This window comes from Ursus maritimus, unplaced genomic scaffold, assembly GCF_017311325.1.
Source record: "Ursus maritimus isolate PB19 unplaced genomic scaffold, ASM1731132v1 scaffold_23, whole genome shotgun sequence".
NCBI classification, from domain to species: domain Eukaryota; kingdom Metazoa; phylum Chordata; class Mammalia; order Carnivora; family Ursidae; genus Ursus; species Ursus maritimus.
In genome coordinates, this window is record NW_024424786.1 from 13,294,637 (window position 1) to 13,316,224 (window position 21,588).

The following is a 21,588-nucleotide window of genomic DNA, read 5'->3' on the forward strand; positions in this document are numbered from 1 at the left end:
GATTCATATGTAATATAAAAGTCACCAAAGAGGAACAATAATGCAGCATTAACTTTTTACTCATCAAATTCATGTTAAGCTATTCTATTTGAAATTAACTTTCTCAGATTGAAGACTGTTATAAAATTTTATAATAATGAAATGTAAGTTCCGCATTTCCTCCCAAAGCCACTCGCCACAGGTAACTACTATTACATCTTAATGTACGCATTACTCTGTGGTCTTGCTAATTTATGTAGTACAGGTAAATACATATTATAAGTGTAGGTTACACCTAGGGAGGTCATAGTATAATAGTTTTTGAAACTTAATTTTTCACTTAAGAATAATATCTTTCCATATTAGTACATGTAGATCCATCTCATTCATTTTTTTAAGATTTTATTTTCAAGGGGCGCCTGGGTGGCACAGCGATTAAGCATCTGCCTTTGCCTCAGGGCGTGATCCTAGCGTTATGGGATCGAGCCCCACATCAGCCTCTTCCGCTAGGAGCCTGCTTCTTCCTCTCCCACTCCCCCTGCTTGTGTTCCCTCTCTCGCTGGCTGTCTCTATCTCTGTCGAATAAATAAATAAAACATCTTAAAAAAAAAAAAGATTTTATTTTCAAGTAATCTCTACACCTAACTTGGGGCTTGAACTCAAAACCCTAAGATCAGGAGTCACATGCTCTACCAACTGAGCGAGCCAGGATCCCTCACCTCATTCATTTTAATGGCTTCTTCATAGGATTGTAAAATTTTGACATACAGTTGTATTTTATGGGTTTTTTTTCCAACTTTATACACGATATAGCAATAAACAGCACTGTGCATCTGTATTTGGGCTTAGTATGTGTGTTTCAGGAAGCGAGATTCTCAGAAGTAGTAGAATTGCCCCATTAAAATGTATGTGTATTTTCAGTTTTTAAGTTACTGCCAAACTGCCTTCCTAAGTGGGACTTGCCAGGTTGAAGTCCTATCAACAGTATATGGCAGCACCCATTTCTCTACAGGCTGCCAACCGTGGCTATTATCAGTGTTTTTAGAAATATTGGCAATCTCATGGCATTTTTTTTTAATTTGTACTGTTTAATTGTTCCTAAGTTTGCACCATCTTTTTCAAGAACAATCTCCTTATATGTGTTAAGGAATGACTGCAATTTAAAGTGTGTCTTGATTTCCTTTTTCATTCGGTTGTTAATATTAGATTTCTAAAAACTTTTATAATTAATTTCTAATTTTATTGGATGGTAGTCAGAGAATGTGCTCAGAAATACACTTATTTGGCCCCATAAAAGAGAAATCCTATGGCTGTCTCTTCCTGGCACCTGGTGATGTGCCACGTGGGTTGATAAATTTCACTTCAATCTGATGATTAAATTCAATGCTTTACCTAGATCATATTACATATCCCATACCTACACCCATATCTGTATTACAACTATGTGAAAAGTCAGGTTGCAGAAGGTTTGATAAGAAACATATTATCACCCCAGTCGAGTAATTTAGAAGCTACTTTTTAATAAGAGAGTAGGGACTTCAGATCATCCACTACCATCCCCTCATCTTAGACACAGAAATTAAGGAAAAGTGAACTTCCCAAGAAGTGTCTACTTAGTTGGTCATGGCTCACTTTCATCCTGGACTAATGAACAAATGAGCATAATTTCTTTCAAAAGAAAAAAAAATTCACACTAGCAACTGATCCTAATCAAGAAAAACAATTGTAGGTTAAGTTGCCTCAGCATGTACAGTGTATAATTCATTCTGATTTAGAGATCATTATTCATTGAATCAGTGAGTGGTTTGCAAGCAATATTGATGAGTCTCAGATTTTGCATTTCAACGACTTCTGACATTGGCCACCCTTCCTTTCAACATTATATGTAGCTCCTCTGATGACACTGGTGTTCAGATTTGTCACTGTATTTAGGCTATTTAACCAGATTAGTGTAGGCTTTTCCACTGAGTCAGACTATAGACCTAATTTTTGCCTTAGTCATAAATCTTCATAACAGAGGGGTTTTACAGCAATAGCAAGTTTGATTTCTAATATTTACAAGTAGTCTGGACTTACTTAAAAACCAAAGTTTTAATGAAACATTTTAATTCACTTTTGTGTTTCTGAGGATGAATTAGTCTAATGTGGTTTTTTTCTTTCAACATTCTTTACTGAACATTCTATAATTTTTCACACAAGATTGGAAACATTCGGCCAGATATACATACTGACACAGAAATTGGGTCTTTTGAAATTGATAAACAGACATAGTGGACAAACTTTCCAGCCACATTTAAGATGCAGAGTTCTTCCAAGATCAACACCATAGTATTTTTAGCTTTTTCAGTATTTTCAGTTTTGTTTTTTTTTTCCCAAATACTCCACTTATGGCTCTTCACGTCTTCATTGGTTTCCTTTCTTCTGAAACCAGCGTGATCATTGGCCTGTGCTTTTTTCTTCCTATTTTTCTTTCCCAAGAGCTTACTCCTTATATAGGCTCAGCCTTCACCTTTATGTGCATAACATTTCAATCTGTGTCTACTGCTCCTATCTCTCCCTCAGGCTTGTGAACCCACGTACTGTATTATCTGAGATTCAACCCAAAGTTAGTATGTCTGAAACTAAGCCTATCCTATCTCATACCTACCTGACACTCCTCCCCACTTGGTCAATGGAAAATATATGTCAGGTCTCTGTAACTTGAAATATTAACATAAACTATTATTTATTTCTGTCTCTCCCCTTTATCCAATTCTCCAGCCACTTGAGGTTTTCTGATATTTCTTTCACAATGTTTACTCATGTATTTGAGTTTTTACTGCTACAACCTTGATTGGAGTTTCAATCCTTTTAAGAATTCCCAGATGATCTTTGGGGATCTACACATAATCTTCTACACACAATAGCCAGATGTGTCTTCTTAAACTTGCTTTCAGTAATTTTAGGGCCTCTCTTCAGTATCCTTCAGATGCAGTTAACGATTTAGTGAAAAAGACAAGATGTTTCAGTTTTGTTGACCATCACATGATTGAATTGGATTACATGTTTCTCAGCTTCCTTATGTCATTCTGCGCATTTGTTGGTCTGAGTTCTACAAACGGGCCTCTAACAAAGCCTTTGCTATTCTAGTCTCATACTTTCACTCATTATTTCTCACACTTGAATTAACCTTGTAATCTCCTTGGTCTATCCAAATTCTTTATACTTTTCAAATCCAGCTTAAATCCTGAAGATTTAACTGAAGATATTTAGTTTAAAATTATTATGGCCATTCTGAAAAAAATATCCCGTCTTTGTCCCCCCAAAATAATTTTATCTGTTTTGTCATATTAATAGTACATTTCTCATATTCATAACACAACTAGAAAAACCTAAATAGCCTTCTGCATAAGTGCTAGGTAAGAAACCTGGGCAGGTCTCAGCTTTGTGACTTCCAAATATATCTTGGAATATCTCCTACCAAGCCCGTATCTCCTACAAAGCCCATAATACCACACCCTGGGTCTCAGTTGGTTCATCTGTGAAATAAGTAGGGTTAGATTAAATAGTCCTCAAGTTCCTTTCAGTTTATGATCCATAAACCAATATTTAAAGGCATTTTGTACAGCATAGTATAAAATAAACTCTACTATTATGAAACAAACTCTACTATTATAAAACAAACTCTACCATTATAAAATAGACTATTACATGTTTATTTGGTGATCATTAAATTTCTCAAGCCCATGCCCTTATAAGAATATTCAAACTTCAGAATCAAAATAAAGGACAAACTAGAGAATTATTTTATTTCTGTTATTTATGAAACCAATTTTATTGAGTTGACATGCTACTAAAGTGTGGGGTTACGTATTAAATAGGTTCTTCTACGAGTTCTAGTGTGAGGAGGAATCCCCACACCAATAAGCAATTCTTGGGATACCAGCTGAGTGTCTTAAAATTAAGCTCCATTATGACTCTGAATACCTGGAGATAGCCTTGGATTCCATAGGTTATGGGCTCAGTCCTGTAAGACTGCCCTCCTCACCCTACCTTGCTCCAGATACCAGTCGCAATTCCAGGTGATCACCTGTGCTTCTGATGGACTAGCTACAAATTTTACCTTCCGGCAACCGCCTCCTTGGATTCAGATGCTAGTAGCAAGTTTAGGTTGTTACCTGTACTTCTTACCAACTGGCTATAAATCACAAATTCCCATGGCCCTTTCCTTCCTTGGGTTCACTTACTTTGTTGGAGAGGCTCACAGAACTCAAACATTTTACTTACCAGATCACCAGTTGATTAAAAAAAGATGTATCTCAGGAACAGACAGATGGAAGAAATGCATAGGGCAAGGGATGTGAGAAGGAGAATGGAGCCTCCGTGTCCTCTCAGGTGTGCCACTCCCACCAAACCTCCAAGTATTCACCAATCTCAAAGTGCTCTGAACTCCATCTTTTTGGGATTTCATGGAGGCTTCATTACCTAGGCATGATTGATGAAATCATTGGCCCTTAGTGATTGAATTCAGTCTCTAGCCTCTCTCCTCCCCAGAGGTCAGGGAGTAGGATGGAAGTTCCAACTCTAACCACCTGGTTGGGTTGTCCTGGCCGCTAGCCCCCTCCTTAGGTGCTTTCCAAAAGTCATCTCATTAACATAACAAAAGATAATTCTATGCTCTCATCACTTAGGAAACTCCAAGGGTTTTAGGAGCTCTGTACCAGAAAGAAGACAAAGACCAAATATATATTCTTTATTATAAATCACAACATCACACCTACGTATTAATTGAATAAGTTTAGGCAATTTTTATTGAAAAAAAAAGCTTACTAAGTACAAGGCACTGTGTCAAACATTAGTTAATTGGGAATGGGGAGAGGGATACAGAAATGAATTCAAATGAATTCTACCTTCAAGGAATCAATTGTCTAATGAGGGAGGCATACAGATAAAGATGAAGGAATTACTATAATTATAGGCATAAGAAGCTACCACTTATTATACTTACTATGAACTGAGACCTAGGCCAGAACTTAACATTACAAATGCTGCTTTACATACACAGACTTTAATGTTTACAACAATATTACAAGGTAGTTATTATTATTCCTATTTCTGAGTATATACTATCCACTATATTTTATTAGGTATCTTTTGAGGCTTAGAAACATTTCTGGAGGAAGGCTAATTTAAAGGGAATAATTGAAAGGGAATGATTATTTCTAAATGGAGGTGTCACTTCGAATAGTGCCTGTCAAGGTAGCCTTGGAACTGAGTCTTCTTTTAAAGGAAGATCAGACTTTCCATTCATCTTGTGGGTAGAGAAGGCATTTTAGGTACAGAGAAAAGATTGACCAAAATTCCAGAGGCAAAGAGGTAGAGGTCATGTTCAGGGACTTCTGGTGATTTAGTATGGCTACACAGAAGAGCAGGGAGTGAACAAAAAGAAAGATACGGCTTTTGAGTTTGGGAGGGCAGGATATTAGAAGAGGGTATTACTCACCCAGGGAAAAAGTAATTGGAAAATCTAGCCATTCTAAGCTTTTTCAAAGTTGACAGTTAAATTAGCTTGCATAACAGCACGTAGACCTACCCACCTGCTTAGTTTCTAATGCAATTTACTGAAAAGTTGTGCCATCCTACACACTTCTTTATAACTAATTTGACCTATACCAGATAGCAGTTTTACAGCAGCTGTAGTCAACATGAAAAGCTCTTTTTTCATGATAATTTTCTATTCTCTTTCTAGTCTACTGAGTTTCTAAGCAAAATTTTTCTTATTCTTTTGTTCCCTGTTACAGGCTTGCAAAAGTTGTGCTCATCTCATTGTGGGCTGGAGAAGAGTGTGTGGGCTGCCAAAGGCAAACATAATAAAGGTGAGTTATGAGGGTAGATTTTCAGGTGCTCCCACCAACTTTGCTTTAGTATAATGGAGTAGCAACTCCAGAGTCTTTGTGGGGAGTGAAAATTTAACACTAATTCGCATTATCATATTCGTGTTATTAATTATCAATGTGACACTTTAGCTTATCATGCAGTTTGCAAAGCACATTCATATCTGTAATTTATTTAGCTTTATCCCAAGTTTCTAGTGAAATTGCATTTACTTATTAATGTCTTATGCAAGATCTTACATACAAAAACCTTTGTATCACTTATTCTTAAGAAATGTATTCACATGTGGTACCCGGGTGGCTCTGTCAGTTAAGCGTCAGTCTCTTGGTTTTAGCTCGGGTTGTGACCTCATGAGTCTTGAGGTCAAGCCCCAGGTCCTGCTCTACACTTGGCAGGGGGCCTGCTTGAAGATTCTATCTTCTCCTCTCCCACCCCTCTCTCTCTCCCACAAACAAATAAATAAATCTTTGGGGGAAAATGTTCACATTATAAAATAGTAGATTGATAAGTATTAATAAATTAATCAGCTAAAGGCCACTGCCAAACCATTTGATATATACTTACTTATAACTTCTAATGTAAGATATTTAATGTAGATTATATAGAATCTATATTATATATAATTTATATATATATATATAGGCAGTCCCTGACTTGTGATTAACTTACAGTTTAATTTACAGTTTTTCTGCTTCATGGTTGTGCAAAAGTGATAAGCATTCAGGAGAAACCGTACTTTGAATTTTGATCTTTTCTGGGCTAGTGATATGCATACCATATGCTTATGATTCTGGGCAGTGGCAGCCACAGCTCCCAGGCAGACAGCCACACAATCACGAGGGCGAAGAACCGATATACTTAGAATCATCCTGTACCCGTATAACCATTCTGTTTTTCACTTTGAGTAGAGTATTCAGAAAATGACATGAGATCACCAGAACTTTATTATCAAATAGGCTTTGTGTTAGATGACTTTGCCCAACTGTTAGTGTTCTGAGCACATTTAAAATAGGCTAGGCTAAGCTTTGATGAAGGTTACGTGTACTACATGCATTGTTGACTAACAAGATTTTCAAATTGCAATAGGTTTATTGGGACATATCATCATAATTTGAGGAAGACCTGTATGAACATATATCTACATAAAACAGCAAACTGCCCCCAAACCTTAAAAAGTTAATAGTTAACAATGAACCAACGCATAATAGATAAAAGCAGATAAATGCAAACTACACTTAGCAATCAACTCCTTCTTGGGATCCTGTCATAAAGAGAAAGAATAAGGCTATTGGTTACTGACTAATACAGTTAACTAAGTTGTCATGGTTAGAGAATAGATCGCCCAGAAGGTATATAGCGAAAACATGAAAACAGAGAGGCAAACATTGGCAATACTTATTAGAGAACTCTTAATGGAAGAATTGACCCTGGCTCAGGATATCCGCCTGCCTCAGCACCATATGTCTATGGGCCCATTGAGGTATCACAGCCTAGCGCTACTAACCTTTCAAATTGTACAACTCACTTACCTTGCCTTGATTCTAGGCTTGACAGAAATGTTTGCATTAGAATCCAATTTCCAGCGTGTGTATTTTGGGAAATGTATGTACTTATTATATGCCATAACTGCCACTGCCCAAAGCAGTACTATTTTCTATGACATAAGAATAATTTCATTTAGTATTGTATTGGTATCATTTTTCCCCAGGCTTATTGAGATATTGACATATAATTTATGTAAGTTTAAGGTATGATGATTTAATACATGTAAACATTGTGAAATGATTACCACAATCAGGTTAGTTAACACCTCAAGCCTTTAGATAATTACTTCTTTGTGTGTGTGGTGATAATTTTTAAGATCTCTCTTGACTTTCAAAAATACAATACAGTCTTGTTAATTATAGTCCATGCTGTACATTAGGTCCCCAGCAACCTCCATACTATTTTCATAGTGGCTATGCCTGTTTACATTCCCACCAACAGTTCACAAGGGTTCCTCTTCCTCCACAACCTTGCCAACATTTATTATTTCTTGTTTTTTTGATAATAGCCATTTTAACAGGTATGAAGTGATATCTCATTGTGGTTTCAGCTTCCCTAATGATTAGTGATGTTGAGCATCTTTTCATGTACTCGGCCATTTGTATGTCTTTAGAAAATGTTTATTCAAGTCCTTTATCCAGTTTTTAATCAAAGATTATTTTTTTTGCCATTGAGTTATAGGAGTTCCTTATACATTTTGAATATTAACTCCTTATAGATCGTTAGCAAATATTTTCTTCCATTCTATAGGTTTCCTTTTTTTTTGCTGATTGTTTCTTGGCTGTTGAGAAGCTTTTTAGTTTGACTTAGTCTTACTTGTTTATTTTTACTATTGTTGCTGGCACTTTTTGTGATTTTTTTTTTGTCATATCCAAAATTTGTTGTCAAGACCAAAGTCAAGGAGCATCTTCTGTATGTTTTCTTCTAGTAGTTTTATACTCGTGAGTCTTCCATTTACACCTTTAACCCACTTCGAGTTAATTTTTGAAAGTGGTGTAAGAAAGGGGTCTAATTTCCCTCTTCTATATCTGGTTATTCAGTTTCCCCAACACTGTATTGGTATTATTAACATATCCTGAGAACTTGGTTGCCATGACTCCACCTTTGAAAAATGTTCTGCTTCCTTCTGTCAAAGTCAGATTTCTGAGACTATAGCTCAAAATCAATCTGTTACCTCAGGTGCCTCTTAGAAATCAGTAGGCCAGCTTTTCTCTGGTATAAAGTTCGCTATTATTTCTGTAGTACTTAGCATCATTCACTATTTTGCCTCTAACTAGCTTTCTTGTATTAAGTAGTATACACAGGAAATAATCGGAAGTTTTTGTACGCCCAGAAGAAGACGGAATGGAAATTGGAGAGGATAAATGATAAGTCAGTGAAGAATCCCATGACTAAATACAGTCTTTTGGATAACATTGAATGACAATTAGGATATTAGCAGGAACTGGTATTTATCGAGTTATTCTATGTGCCTAGAGACTGTGTTAAACTCTGTGTGGGTTGACTCCTCTCAGCAGCACTGTGAGGCCAGGGCTACTATCAAATACAGATTAGGTGAAAGAGGATCAGACATGTGAAGTAACTTGTCTGTGGTCTAGCCACTTCTTCCCTGTAGGGGCCTAAACCAGTACTTGAACCAGATCTGTCTCCTAAAAACACAGAGCTCTTGACCATTTACAGACATTGGGGCCATCCTAAAAATTAATGACACACACAATTTCCAACTGTGGAAATCAGAACTAAAAGTGTTGGTAGAAAAGGAATATTGTTAGTTTGTCTTCAGACCTGTGTAAGAGATAATATTTTTACTTGATAAGCTGCCAAAATCTTATGTGTAGATAAATAAATGACTAAAGAGGAGAAGGATAATTTACTAGGCAACTCTAAGTGGATTTTTTTTTAAAAATTTCACAGTTCCAAGTTCTTATTTCTATCACAAGTAACTTGTCACATTTAGGTTCACCTGTAATATTAAATGGTGTGTCATTTCTGTCCTAGTATATGCAAATTTCATAAAGAGTTTCCATTTATTTTTTTTAAGATTTTATTTATTTATTGGAGAGAGAGAGAGCAAATGGGGGGGAGGGGCAGAGGGAAAAAGAGAAGCAGACTCCCCACTAAGCAGGGAGCCCAACTTGGGTCTCTATCCCAGGACCCTGAGACCATGGCCTGACCCAAAGGCAGAAACTTAACTGACTAAGCCACCCAGGGCCCCAAGAGTTTCCATTTCTAATCAAGAAATTGATATCCTGGGGCGCCTGGGTGGCTCAGTCGTTAAGCGTTTGCCTTCAGCTCAGGGCGTGATCCCAGAGTCCTGGGATCGAGTTCCACATCGGGCTCCTCCGCTGGGAGCCTGCTTCTTCCTCTCCCACTCCCCCTGCTTGTGTTCCCTCTCTCGCCGGCTGTCTCTCTCTGTCAAATAAATAAATAAAATCTTCAAAAAAAAAAAAAAAAAAGAAAGAAATTGATATCCTGGGGCTAACCTGTTTCCGTGTTAGCAAGGTGTAGGCTTCTGGCCTACCTGCTCCAGAACCAGGAACAAATCAGAATCTGAACAAATCAGATTTATCAGAGAAGACCCCTTGCCTCCTTTCTGAAGCCCCATGGAAACAATCCTCTGTACATCATACCCATTTTTGTATATTCCTTAGTGTCAAGTCAGAGTATTCACTAGTTTGTTTTTTCTTGGGAACGAGAGGCAAGTTTTGTCACATTTAGCTTGTTTTGTTTCAAACCACATTATTAACTTCTGATTGACGTACAAAAAGCTGCACTTAATGTATACAACTTGATGAATTTGGAGATATGATTACACCTGTGAAACCATCACCACAATCAATGCCATGAACATATCCACCACCTCTACAGTTATCATCCTGTCCCCTTATTTTTTTTTTTTCTTTTGTAGCAAGTCCAATGGTGTTGACCCCAGGCTGGGGGGAGGGGAAAAGAAAAGGTGTTTGTCAAAAGGGTACAGAACTTCAGTTATGCAAGTTGATTAGTTCTGGAGATATAGTTATGGTATAGTTAACAATACTGTATTATGTACTTAAAATTTTGCTAACAAGGTAGATTTTTATGCTGCCTTTGTTTGTTTGGATCAAGAGGCTTTGTTGCAATTCCATTGTTCCAGTTACTCTGGCCAAACTCCTTATGTCTCCTTGATGGTCTTACTTTCCATATAGAGTAGTTAACTCATCCTGTGACTCTGTCTTCAAAATCTATGCATAACCCAACTGCTTCTTATTGCCTTCAGTATTAATACTTTGGTCTAAAAGACCATCACCTTCCTCCTCCCCAGAAAATTGAAATACCTTCTAACTAGTGTCGGCTATTGTCTTTACTCCCTCCTCCCACCCCTCACACATTCTCTTCCTGACAGAGCAGCTACAGCAATTATTTTACAAGTTAAATCAAATAATGCCACTCCTCTGCTCAAACACCTCAAAAGGCTTTTATCTCATACAGACCTTACCTAAAATGAGCTGCCACTCCCAGTTACCACCCCAGATTTCAGCTCCTACTGTTGATCTCACAGGACACAGGACCTCCTGGTGGTCCCTCCCACCTCCGGGCTATTGTATTGTTGTGGCTTCTGTCTGGAACACTAATGCCCCAGACATGTGCCTAGCTTATTGCCTCACCTCCTTCAGGACTTTGTGCTGCTCAGTTCCTCAGTGGAATGCTGAGTGGGCCTTTACCTGGCCAACATACTTAAAATTGCATGCCTCTGTCCCATCCCAGGGCACGTATTTTTCTTTATAGGACTTATCTGATATACTATCTTCTGTTACTTTCAGAGTTATTTACACTACATGGGAGAAAAAAGTTTGCTTTGTTTTTCTATTTTCATCACTACCCTCAGCGCCTAGAACAGTGCCTGGTTAAATGGTAGATCTCAAAAATATTGCTGATGAAATGAACTACACAGTAATGTGTCCTTAAAAAGTGGTACTAATAGAAGTTTATGTAGTACTGTTAATTTCTCTGATGTTAATTGTAACATTAATCTGAGATCCTTAACTAGCAGTCTGTGCTTTTGTTATATGTGTTCTGAACATAAGCATTAGGCAAGTCCATGACTACTGTGTATGTGTTTGTATGTATATACATATGCATGATTCCCTAGTATAAAGCAGAGCACTAATTGCCTCCCACACTAAAGACTGGTAGTCTTCTTGTCTTAAAGCCAGATTAGTAACTGTGGGGAGATTCACATGATTCTTCTGGGATAAAGGTCCAGATGTTCCCCTTAATTTATTAGAAGCTTCCCTCATAACACAGCTCTTAGTCTCCTGATTGTAGATGATTAAATATCAAAGGAATATAGTTTACTTCCATTTTCTTAGGAAATTCTGTCTCAAATTAATTCCAAATTATTGACAGAGAATGTAATTCAATCTTCTTTGTTACAAACCAGAAATTGCTGCTCCTATTTACCATTTTATTCCTAAATAACATCCTAGAAAAGCCCAATCTTAGCAACTACCCCATTCAAATCTGCAAATAAAAAGAGAAAGTTAGCAGTTCTGTAAAAAAAAATATGTGCAGTGGCGTGACCTCCCTTTATTAGGACATGTGCGCATTCATTCATTCATTCATTCATCATAACATCGTAGTGGATCTCCTTTGCAATAGACACTGAGATAGGTGAGAAAATACATGAAGAAAACAGAAAAGAACATTAGATTCAGAATTAGAAGAACCATCTCAGACTGGGGCATATAAGAGCAATGATCTTGGCAAGTAATCATATTTTTAAATGAAGAAAATGAAGATGATAATACGCATTTCACAAACTTAGATTTGTGTGTGAGTACTGAAAGAATTATTGAATTGTAAAATCATTTGTAAAATGCTTTATAAAATATAAGCTTTCTCATTATCATGTTATAATAAAAAGCTGTATGTTCTTATATAAAATAAAATATGATCATAAATTACTTCATAATTTAATAAGGAAGTATATAGGAAAGAAAGAGATTTAGAGAAAGAGAAAGTGACTGCAAGGGATCTCTTCTCAACACAAAAAATTCAGCAGGAGAAGGATATATAAATGTTAATAATAAAAAGCAACATCTGCTTTTCCCTAAAGAGATAGAAATACAATATGCGGGTCCTCAGCCGAAAGTTTAATTTCAATGCAGCAAATCCCATACTCTTATCAACAGAGTAGCGTTTGAGCAATGTCTTGAAATAGAAGTAGCTCACTAGCCGGTCATTTGTCCCCTCTTATAAGTTGGCTTAGGAGATGATTATTGCACTAATATCGTGTGGCAGTCAACTACCTGAGCTTTAGAGTCAGATTACTTTTTTTTTCATATATTAGTTATGAATTTCCTTAGCTGCAGGATTTTGAGTATATTTCCTAATTCCCCTCTTCCTCAGTTTCCTCATTTATAAATTTGAGATAATAGTACTGACTCAGAAGGCTAGTATGAGGATTAAGATAAGTGCTTAGCATACCAAGCTCCCATTCAATGTTAGTTGTTGTTATTTTACTTATTAATGCTATTATTATTGTAAGTGAGGCAGCGTACAAAATTACTGTTGCCAAAAATGGATTTTTGGGAATACCATGCAGCAAAATGAGGTGACCCCTTAGTATGATAAGTGAGAATAGTAAGTTTCTTTTTGTTTTTGTCTACTTCTCTATGTTAGTGTCTCCCCTTCCGATGGCCCTTGCTGCAATTCCACCTGGTGCTCAAAGATTTGGGCTCTTCCTTTCTTTAGGACTCCAGGATTCAGGAATCAGGGAACATAAAAAATAAGTTAAATAAGTGATAAACTGATTAAAGTCATATTAATAATAACTTAATGAGTTTTTTCTCCATTTTTAACAGAAGATGTTCAGTGACTATAATAAGAAGCAAAAAATAAACACTTTATCTGGGTATTCTAATAACCTCCCAAACCAAAAATCATGCTTCATAAATACAGACCCATCATCATCATCATCAAGCTATTTAACACTGTATAGCTAATTATAAGTCATATCCACTTATTACTGGTTTTAATCCCAATAGTTTTACAAGTTAAATAAGTATTACTTTTTATTTTATACGTAATCTTTGTATCCTTTTTATAAATTCTAGGCAGATTTGTAAGTATGTCATTGGGGGGGGGAAGGAAAGGAAAAAACCAGCTGTCGATGATCACACCTACCTGTGGTATTCAGATGATGAGTAGTCCATCTAGTTATCAGTCTATAGAAATCCCTGTATTTTATATTATTTCCAATGTCATTATCATCAGTCCATAAAAATGGCCAGAGTCCACTCTTTTTCTAGTCCTCATCCTTTTCCCTCCCAAAATCTGCGTTTTTCTAGCTCTTTGCTCTCAGCACCACTCTGACAGAGTTTGTTGCAAGTTGCTGGAACAAGGTTCATCTGAAGCTCAGAATGTCTAAAAATATTTTAGGGTCTCAGAAGGACAAGCAGATGCGTTAGGCAGGCAGTCCACGATATCCCAAAGGGAATGGTAAATGGAACTAAACCTCAACTTCAGGAAAAGTGTGATGAGTTAGAGAACTAGAGAGTAGGCACTGACTTTTCAGTTCCACTTGACCTTTGACAAGTGATAACCAAGTTTCAATTTTAATAATGTCCCCAATTTTTCCAGAGAAGTTACAAACCAAATATTTTTATAGTATCTCAGTTTTGAATGTTGGCAATGCCTTCAAATCCTTTAAAAAAATGCTAGGTGAGCCTAATAAAAGGACCCCAAAGCCAGATTTGTTCCTTGTTAATAAACCTGAAGTCTCTGCTTTGTAAGCTTCAGAATTTTGAGAGGGGACAAGATAAACAAAACTTAGCCCTGTTAATATTGACCGTCTTGCATCAAATGGCTGATGAGTTAGACCAATATTTTGTCTCTTTATTCTGTTTTACTAAAGGCCTATCATCTCCATTAGGGGCAGGGGTGTGAACAGAAAGGGTGAATAGAGAATAAAATTATCTCCTGCTACTAACAAATGAGGTACCTATGGTTCAAGTATTTATTCTAGATGGGGTCACCGTAGGTTCTGGTTTGCCAGAGACAGTCCTTATTTATAACTGTTATCCCATCCAATGTAATCATTAATAATGACTCCTTTCATACTCAAAAGTATACCAGTTGTGGAAATAATTTTTGTGGTGGCATTAGTGTTAGTTACAAGTGTCATAGCTATTGACAGACCAAAATTACATGGACGCAGGGACACAAGTAAATAATTGCTAAGTGCTGAGATAAAATCATCATAGTGTCCAGACTCAAAGCCAGATTAGCTGACTCTAAATTCAGAACTCTTTCCACAATCCAGGCTTTTTAAAGTTTTATGTTAAACATCAGAGACCTATTTCATAGATACCAGAACTAAGGCTAAGGAGAAACAAAATATACTCAGGCACATTCTTTAGAAAGTAACAGAGCACAAATTTTAACTGAGATCTTCTGAGGTCAAGGCTGCATACTTTCCTAACCGTCTCCCTGTTTGGAAACCAAATACTAGGCATTATGCTAAACATAACAGTCATTATACTAAAGGTACAATTTGGTGATGCATCTGTTAAGAGAAATAGAAACCTGAGAATAGGATTAATCGTTACGGACATGACTAACTGGCACAAAAGAATCAGAACAATTCATGATTCTCTATAATTAAGTGCTAAATTATTTAGTAAGGATGAACAAGTTGAGAAGAGACTTCATGTGGGCTGCTATATTCAAGGAAGAGGTGCCATATCAACTGGGCCTGGGAGAACTTGGATGGTGAACAGCAGATGGAGAGCATTCCCCAAAGAGGAAACAAAGAGAAGTATTTCGGGCTGTTCTTGTGAGGCAGATCAAGGAATATATTTTGACCCACACAGAACTTGTCCTAGGAAGTCCAGAGAAATCTGGTGGATAAATTAGGTTGGGCCAGATTATGAGAATGTCTTTAATGTTTAATTTCATTTTATCCATACATAACTTTACATAAATGCATACATGGGGTTATTCACATGCGTTTAAATGTGTAGTTGTTTTTCTTTTTTCCTTTTTTGGCTTCCCTATCTCCCTCTCTCCTTCCATCCAGTTGTATTAACCTACCTACCCAGTACGTAGCTTTCTATAAATTTTCTCCCTGTCCAGTTAATCAGATAGATACCTTAGTAGGATAAATCATAATTTACCATATTGCTGCTTATGAGTTTTGTTTCAGTGTTTTGCTATCAAGACCAATGATGCAATAAGCACCCTGACATGTAGGTCATTATTTATGTCTGCTTTGTTTGAATGAGATAGACTTCTAAGAGATGGATTATTGGTTAAAATAGGCTGTAACGCTTCACAGTTTCAAAGCAATGTATGAAAGAATGCTTTTCCCAACATCCCTTATAAAAATAGATATCATGGCTCCTTTCCATATTTGCTAATGTGAAGAGCTTAAAAATATACCTTGCTATTTTAACTCATAGTTCCCTGACTACCAGAGAAAATATTTTTTTCATATTAAATTATTTATGATTTTTTTAGATTAGAATCTTACCATGTGGTCTGTAAATACTCTGCATTATTTTTTTTCTGTTTTGCTTTACTTTTCCTTCTTTTTGTTCTTTTTATCAATCAGGGTTCAACCAGCAAAGCAGAATGAGATATACTTCAAGTATTATGGAATAGGGATTTATTATAGGAATGAGAACTTACCTAATTATAGGAGTTTTCAGAGAATAGTACTAAAAGAGATGTTGGGGAATAAGAGAAGAGCCACTAACCAGTTCTCCTGAAGCACTTGGTATGGCAAAGAAATCACAGTTTGTCAGGGAATCTTGAGAGGGACCATGGTGGAGCATTGGTGGAGCCCCCTGTGGAAAGACTATGGCCTCTGCACCTGCTGACCGCATGGCATTGCCATGAAGAAACAAAGAGCTGGACATGGCACTGGGAAAAACGGGCTAGCTAGACCTCTGTCTGCACCTGTGTCATGTTCTCATTGCTTGAAAACAAAGTGACCTTCAGACTGCAGTGGCTACTGCTTTCCTTTAGGTTTACTAGTCTTGCACAAATGTCTTTTTGATCAGCTTTAACCTGGAACCGTATTGGGAAGGCAGTTCTGGAAAACATAGTTGTAGTTTAGTGAAGACACAAAAGGGAAATAACAAAGCACATGATTGATTTTTCTGAATGTCCGCGAAGTACAAAGATAATGTATGAAGATCGTCTAAACTTCTGTTAAATGAAGTTCATTGATTGTAGAAAGTCAATCTAGATCTTTGTTATTTGGCCCATTCTACTGTTTAAATTTTTTGAGAGGTATATATTATCTTCCATTACAATTTCAATTTTGTCGATTTGATCGTCTAATTGTTTTGCTTTTGTGTTAAAGGCTGTGCAGTTTGGTGCATAAAATATATAACTTATATCTTATTTATAAATTATACCTTTATCTTTGGGTAATGTGCCTCTTTAACATTTTAGTCCTAATGTGAAATTCCATCTTGACTGATATCACTATTGCCAGACTTATTTACTTTCTTATTTGCATTTACCTGGAATCACTATGACCACCCTTTATTACTTTGCGTTAAATATTTATTTCTCATAGAGTACATATCTTGATTTTAATCCAGTTTGTCACTGTTTCTTGTGGGGAAAAAGGACTGCCGATTTTCTTTTACAATTTTAAATCTGTGCTACTATTGGATTAAAATGGCATAATAACATTCTCTACCCAGATTATTTTTAAATATTAGTTATCATTTTGTATTTTTTTACACTTATTTTTCTAGCATAAATAATATGTATTTGGTGGTTAAAGTGACTGCTTGACTTACTGTGCAAAACAAGACACTTCTTAAAGTTTGAGCTATTAATAATTATGCTGCAACAAAAAGCAACCCAGAACATAAAATCACTCTAGGAATAAATGGAGAATAAGGTTAAAATATCAGTAAGCAAATGAAAAAAAATTACTTCACTCATATCTTCTTTATGTAGACTTTGCTGTGTTTTGAATTTTATTACCATAGATCTATCTATGCGTATATTTTTTGCAAAGATGGATCTCACACTGACATATTCTTTTGCGATTTGTTATTAATAAACAACATCTCAGGAAATAAATATTCATGCACACTATCTTTTTAAAGGATTTCTTAATATTACATTTTTAATGTCTTTGGAAGAATGCCAAACCAGCAGACACATTCTTTGCTCCAGCTGGACTGGTTATGTTCAAATAGAGACCACAGTGTGTTCACAACCAGTCACTCCAGCTTCACAGGGGCCACACATATATTTTCTCTAGAAAGAAAATAGGTAACTGCAGAAGCTACTTCATTTCCACCTCTAAGTGGCAAATACCCCAACAACTGATACAGCACAGGCCCAGACCAGTCGATAGAAGCATCAAGCTATCAGAATAGACGCTAGCCATAGACAACTACTACCTCCACACCCAGAACTCTCATGGAGAATTTGGCTCAAAAGCATGGAAATTCATCAAATGTGGTACAGTAGTCAATATGACCAGAGTATCAGTTTAAGAGCTTATGAAGATGAACAAATGTAGAAAATAAATCAATAATTATTACAATCCTAGATTTTTAAAACAACAGAACAGAACCAATCTTTATGAAATTATCTACCTGGAATAAATAAAATTTCAAAACAATATAAAATATATTTCAATATAAAAAGCCACAGTCTTGCATGCAAATTTTGAAAGGTAATTAATACACTGGACTTATATTTGAATGTCTTATTATTACATTCTTTTGACAAACAGGAGAAACGTTTCTGTTTACTTTCAAAGGCATATGTGTGTGTGTATATATATATATATATATATATATACATGTATATATATATGTATGTATGTATATATATATATATATATATATATATTTAATGCATAATACAAGCATGATAAAAATGCCATGAAATGATGTTAGTCATATTCTATAGGAAATATAGGAGATTAAATTCACATCTAAATGGCTTTATAGTGGGTGGATGTGGAAAGAGGAAGTCTTCATCTTAGAAATGACATTGCTCTGGGCTCTTAAACAATGACTAAGAGTTGGGAAAACTTGACTAGGATAGGAGTTTTAGAATGAGCCTTCCAAATGCAGGAAACAGGAGCAGCAAAAGCAGAGAGGTTTATGAGGGAGAAAACCATTGTAGGAGCAAAACTGAGTGTAAGAGAGTCTTTGGAACAAGATTAGAAAATGCTGAGAGCAGATCAGGGAGCTCCATGAATGGCAGAACAATGAACATGGACTCCATTCTATAGGCAACTTGAAATAATGGCAAGTTTTTCAGCAGAGACGTAAAATATGTTTATTCCATCATCACCTACTTTGTTCCACACACCTGCCTTCTCTTAATGCTGTCTTCTTAAACATCTCCTTAAAAAAATCGTTGTGTGTCCCTGTCTCTTCAAAATACTGTGTAACAAGACCACCTCATGCTGGATTCAGATTAGGTAGAAGCTGCTGATTTTCCTCCAATGCTTTCTCTTAGTCACATATATCCATTAGGAACGTCACTTCTGGGTGCTTCCCTGAGCGTCTAGCCTGGCTCCCAGCAGGACTAACCTGTTGTTATACTGTCACATGTGACCAGGAACCCTAGGCTTTGGGGAAGCAATTGTTAAATTGTACTCCATCCTTCCACTTATCACAGCACTTGGTTTTTTGAAGAGCTTGTTTGTGCCTTTAATAAACTATGGATAGCAACTAGAACCAAGAAAGTAGTTACTATATTAAATATAAGTATATATAAAATATGTAAATGATTTAATATAATTTCCCTTGGTTTTGAATAAGGAAGACAACTGCTCAGGTCACTAAAGCAGCATTTTTCTTGAAGTCATTTTAAAATTTTAAATTAATTGCTTTCTTTACTTATTCATTAGTAAGTATTCATTCAGTTTGTGTGACAGGAGCTATATTGGTCTCTGAAGAAACAGAAACACTCAGTCTGCTCTCAAGAAGATCAGAGTCTCCCTAGAATAATGTCTCTAGGAGAGCTCTCTCCCCCCTTCTCTCTTCCTTACTCTTTGCAAATAAACCCATTACCAACATGACTTGGCTATTTCATTTTGCCCATTAATACCTTAAATAACTGGATTCTAGAAAGGAAATGACTGCAAAGAGAAATTCATTGTTTCAGTTTCCATTTAGGCCAAGAGATGCAGAATTGGCAATCCCAGTTTCAATTAAGTCATTTATTCAAGACCCAAAGAGGTAACGACAAAACTGATCAGTTTTTGTGATAGAGCACAAAACAGGAAGCTCACAATTGGCTGAGCTGAATGGTCATATTTCGGAGTTCAAAGGAATAAAAAACCTCCCAGTGGGTAAAAGCAGAGTTTCTTACCTCTCTGGGAGGCAAAAGTTAGCATGGGGCCTGATAAATTAATTACCTAAGGAGGACAGGAGACAGGTGGTGAGCTGTGGGAAGGTGAAGGCTGCAGAAACCTGAGCAAGGAAACAGAACAAAGAAAGCCAGGGCCCAAGACTGAAGAAGAAGAATTAGATTTGTAGAATGATAGTGGAAGAGTTTAAAAATATATGTACGTAATCAATATAAAATCAGTGTATATCATTTGTAAAAAGTAGAACATGTCAAAAAATATGGAGGTCTAAAAAAATCAGCCTTAATTCTTTCTTGCAAAATCAGTTATTTTAGACATTTTGGTATGCTTCTTTCCAGTCTTTTCTTTTCTTTTCTTTTTTTGCAAAACATAGTTAAGATCATTATATATGATAATCATGTTCTTTTACTTAACATTATATAAAATATTTTCTCATCTCTAAAATTTGAAGAAAAAAATTTGAAACCAAAAATAGTAAAAAAAAAAAAAAATCAGTTTAGCCTTCCCTGATGAGGCTATTCAATATTTATTCCTAAACTTTCTACAATGGAAATGTCAGATTCAAAAATATTTCTTCTTATCAGATCATAGGAAGATTTATTTTTTAAGAAGAGCTTTGTTCAAATCCCTCCGTCTGCACTTTCCACTTTCAGAACACACACTGATACACATACAGCTTTTCCTTCTCTTTGCATTGCCTTTCCTGTAAAGCAGATGGTGCTTGAAATTGCCTAGGCCCCTCACAAAAGCTGTTCCTCTAGCAACCTTCCTTAAAAGACGATTTTAAAGCAAGTAAAGATGTTCTTTGGATTCCCTGCTAGCCAATTTGTGAGTCCAGCCTAAAATACTACTAATTAAAAGTAATCAACTTTATGAGAAGATAATTTAATAATTTTACTACAGAGTTTAGGGTGCCATGGTGTTAGAAATACCAAATCATATCTTTTTTTTTATAGTTAATTTCTAATGAGGTTCAAACGCTTAACTCATTCCTAGCTCCAGTGCACACATCCTTGCCTCCTGCTGAGTTGTGGTTGGAGAAAATCAGACATCAGCACAAAGAAGAGGTTCTAGGAAACTGAAGATGTCCTTATGCCTGGAAGTGTAGAGTAGAACCAGGGGCTTTTAATTCTTTCAACTGTTCCTCCTGTTCATGAATTGAATTAATGCTCATATTTCAAAAATATTTCTGATTCTAATACTAGTAATTTAAAGGGGTTTGAAAAAGAAGATCTGATCCTCAGGGGTTGTAGTTATAATAGTATGTGGTATTTATTGAGCTTTACTTTTCTGCCATGAACTAGTCTTTAAATATATGATCTAATGTTATCCTCACCTATGAGATTGGGTGGTATTAAAATCCAATGAGTTGGCCTATATCAAAATGACCTATGAGTTGAGCTATATTAGAATTTTAACTGCAGATGAACAAAACATAATAAAAACACCCTCAGGAATTCATTTATTGCTTTGGGTTCCAGTGCCCTCTTCTATAACACAGCTGTAAAATGAGGATCTGTGGAGAGAGTCTCGGAGGTTTGTTCTAGACCTTCAGCTGAATATAAACTCACACTGAGTTAGTTTTTCATAACCAAGTATTTCTTCAGTGCTTGCATCCTGAGCTTTTACTGAATGTTCAAACATCTTCCTTCTGGAAAAACCATTATCCTTCATTAAAGAAGGCTGCACATTCTTTGCTATGCCTTTCCCTGAGAGTGGAATCCAATTTCTCTTTTCTCAGTGCCTAGCCACTGAAAACTCAAGGGAGATCTAGTCAGAACCACCAGGCTGAGCCTAGCCAACCAACGAAATATCATGAGACATATTAATAAATTGTAGTTTAAAGC

General features: G+C 36.2%; 1 protein-coding gene across 1 annotated transcript in view; it reads left to right on the forward strand.

Moving 5' to 3' along the window:
- Window positions 1–21,588, forward strand: part of ANO3 (anoctamin 3) — a 385,842-nt gene that overhangs the window by 110,971 nt on the left and 253,283 nt on the right. Inside the window, exon 2 of the mRNA XM_040638905.1 lies at window positions 5,760–5,834. Coding sequence (XP_040494839.1) covers window positions 5,760–5,834 — 75 coding nt within the window. The remainder of the gene's footprint in view (window positions 1–5,759; window positions 5,835–21,588) is intronic.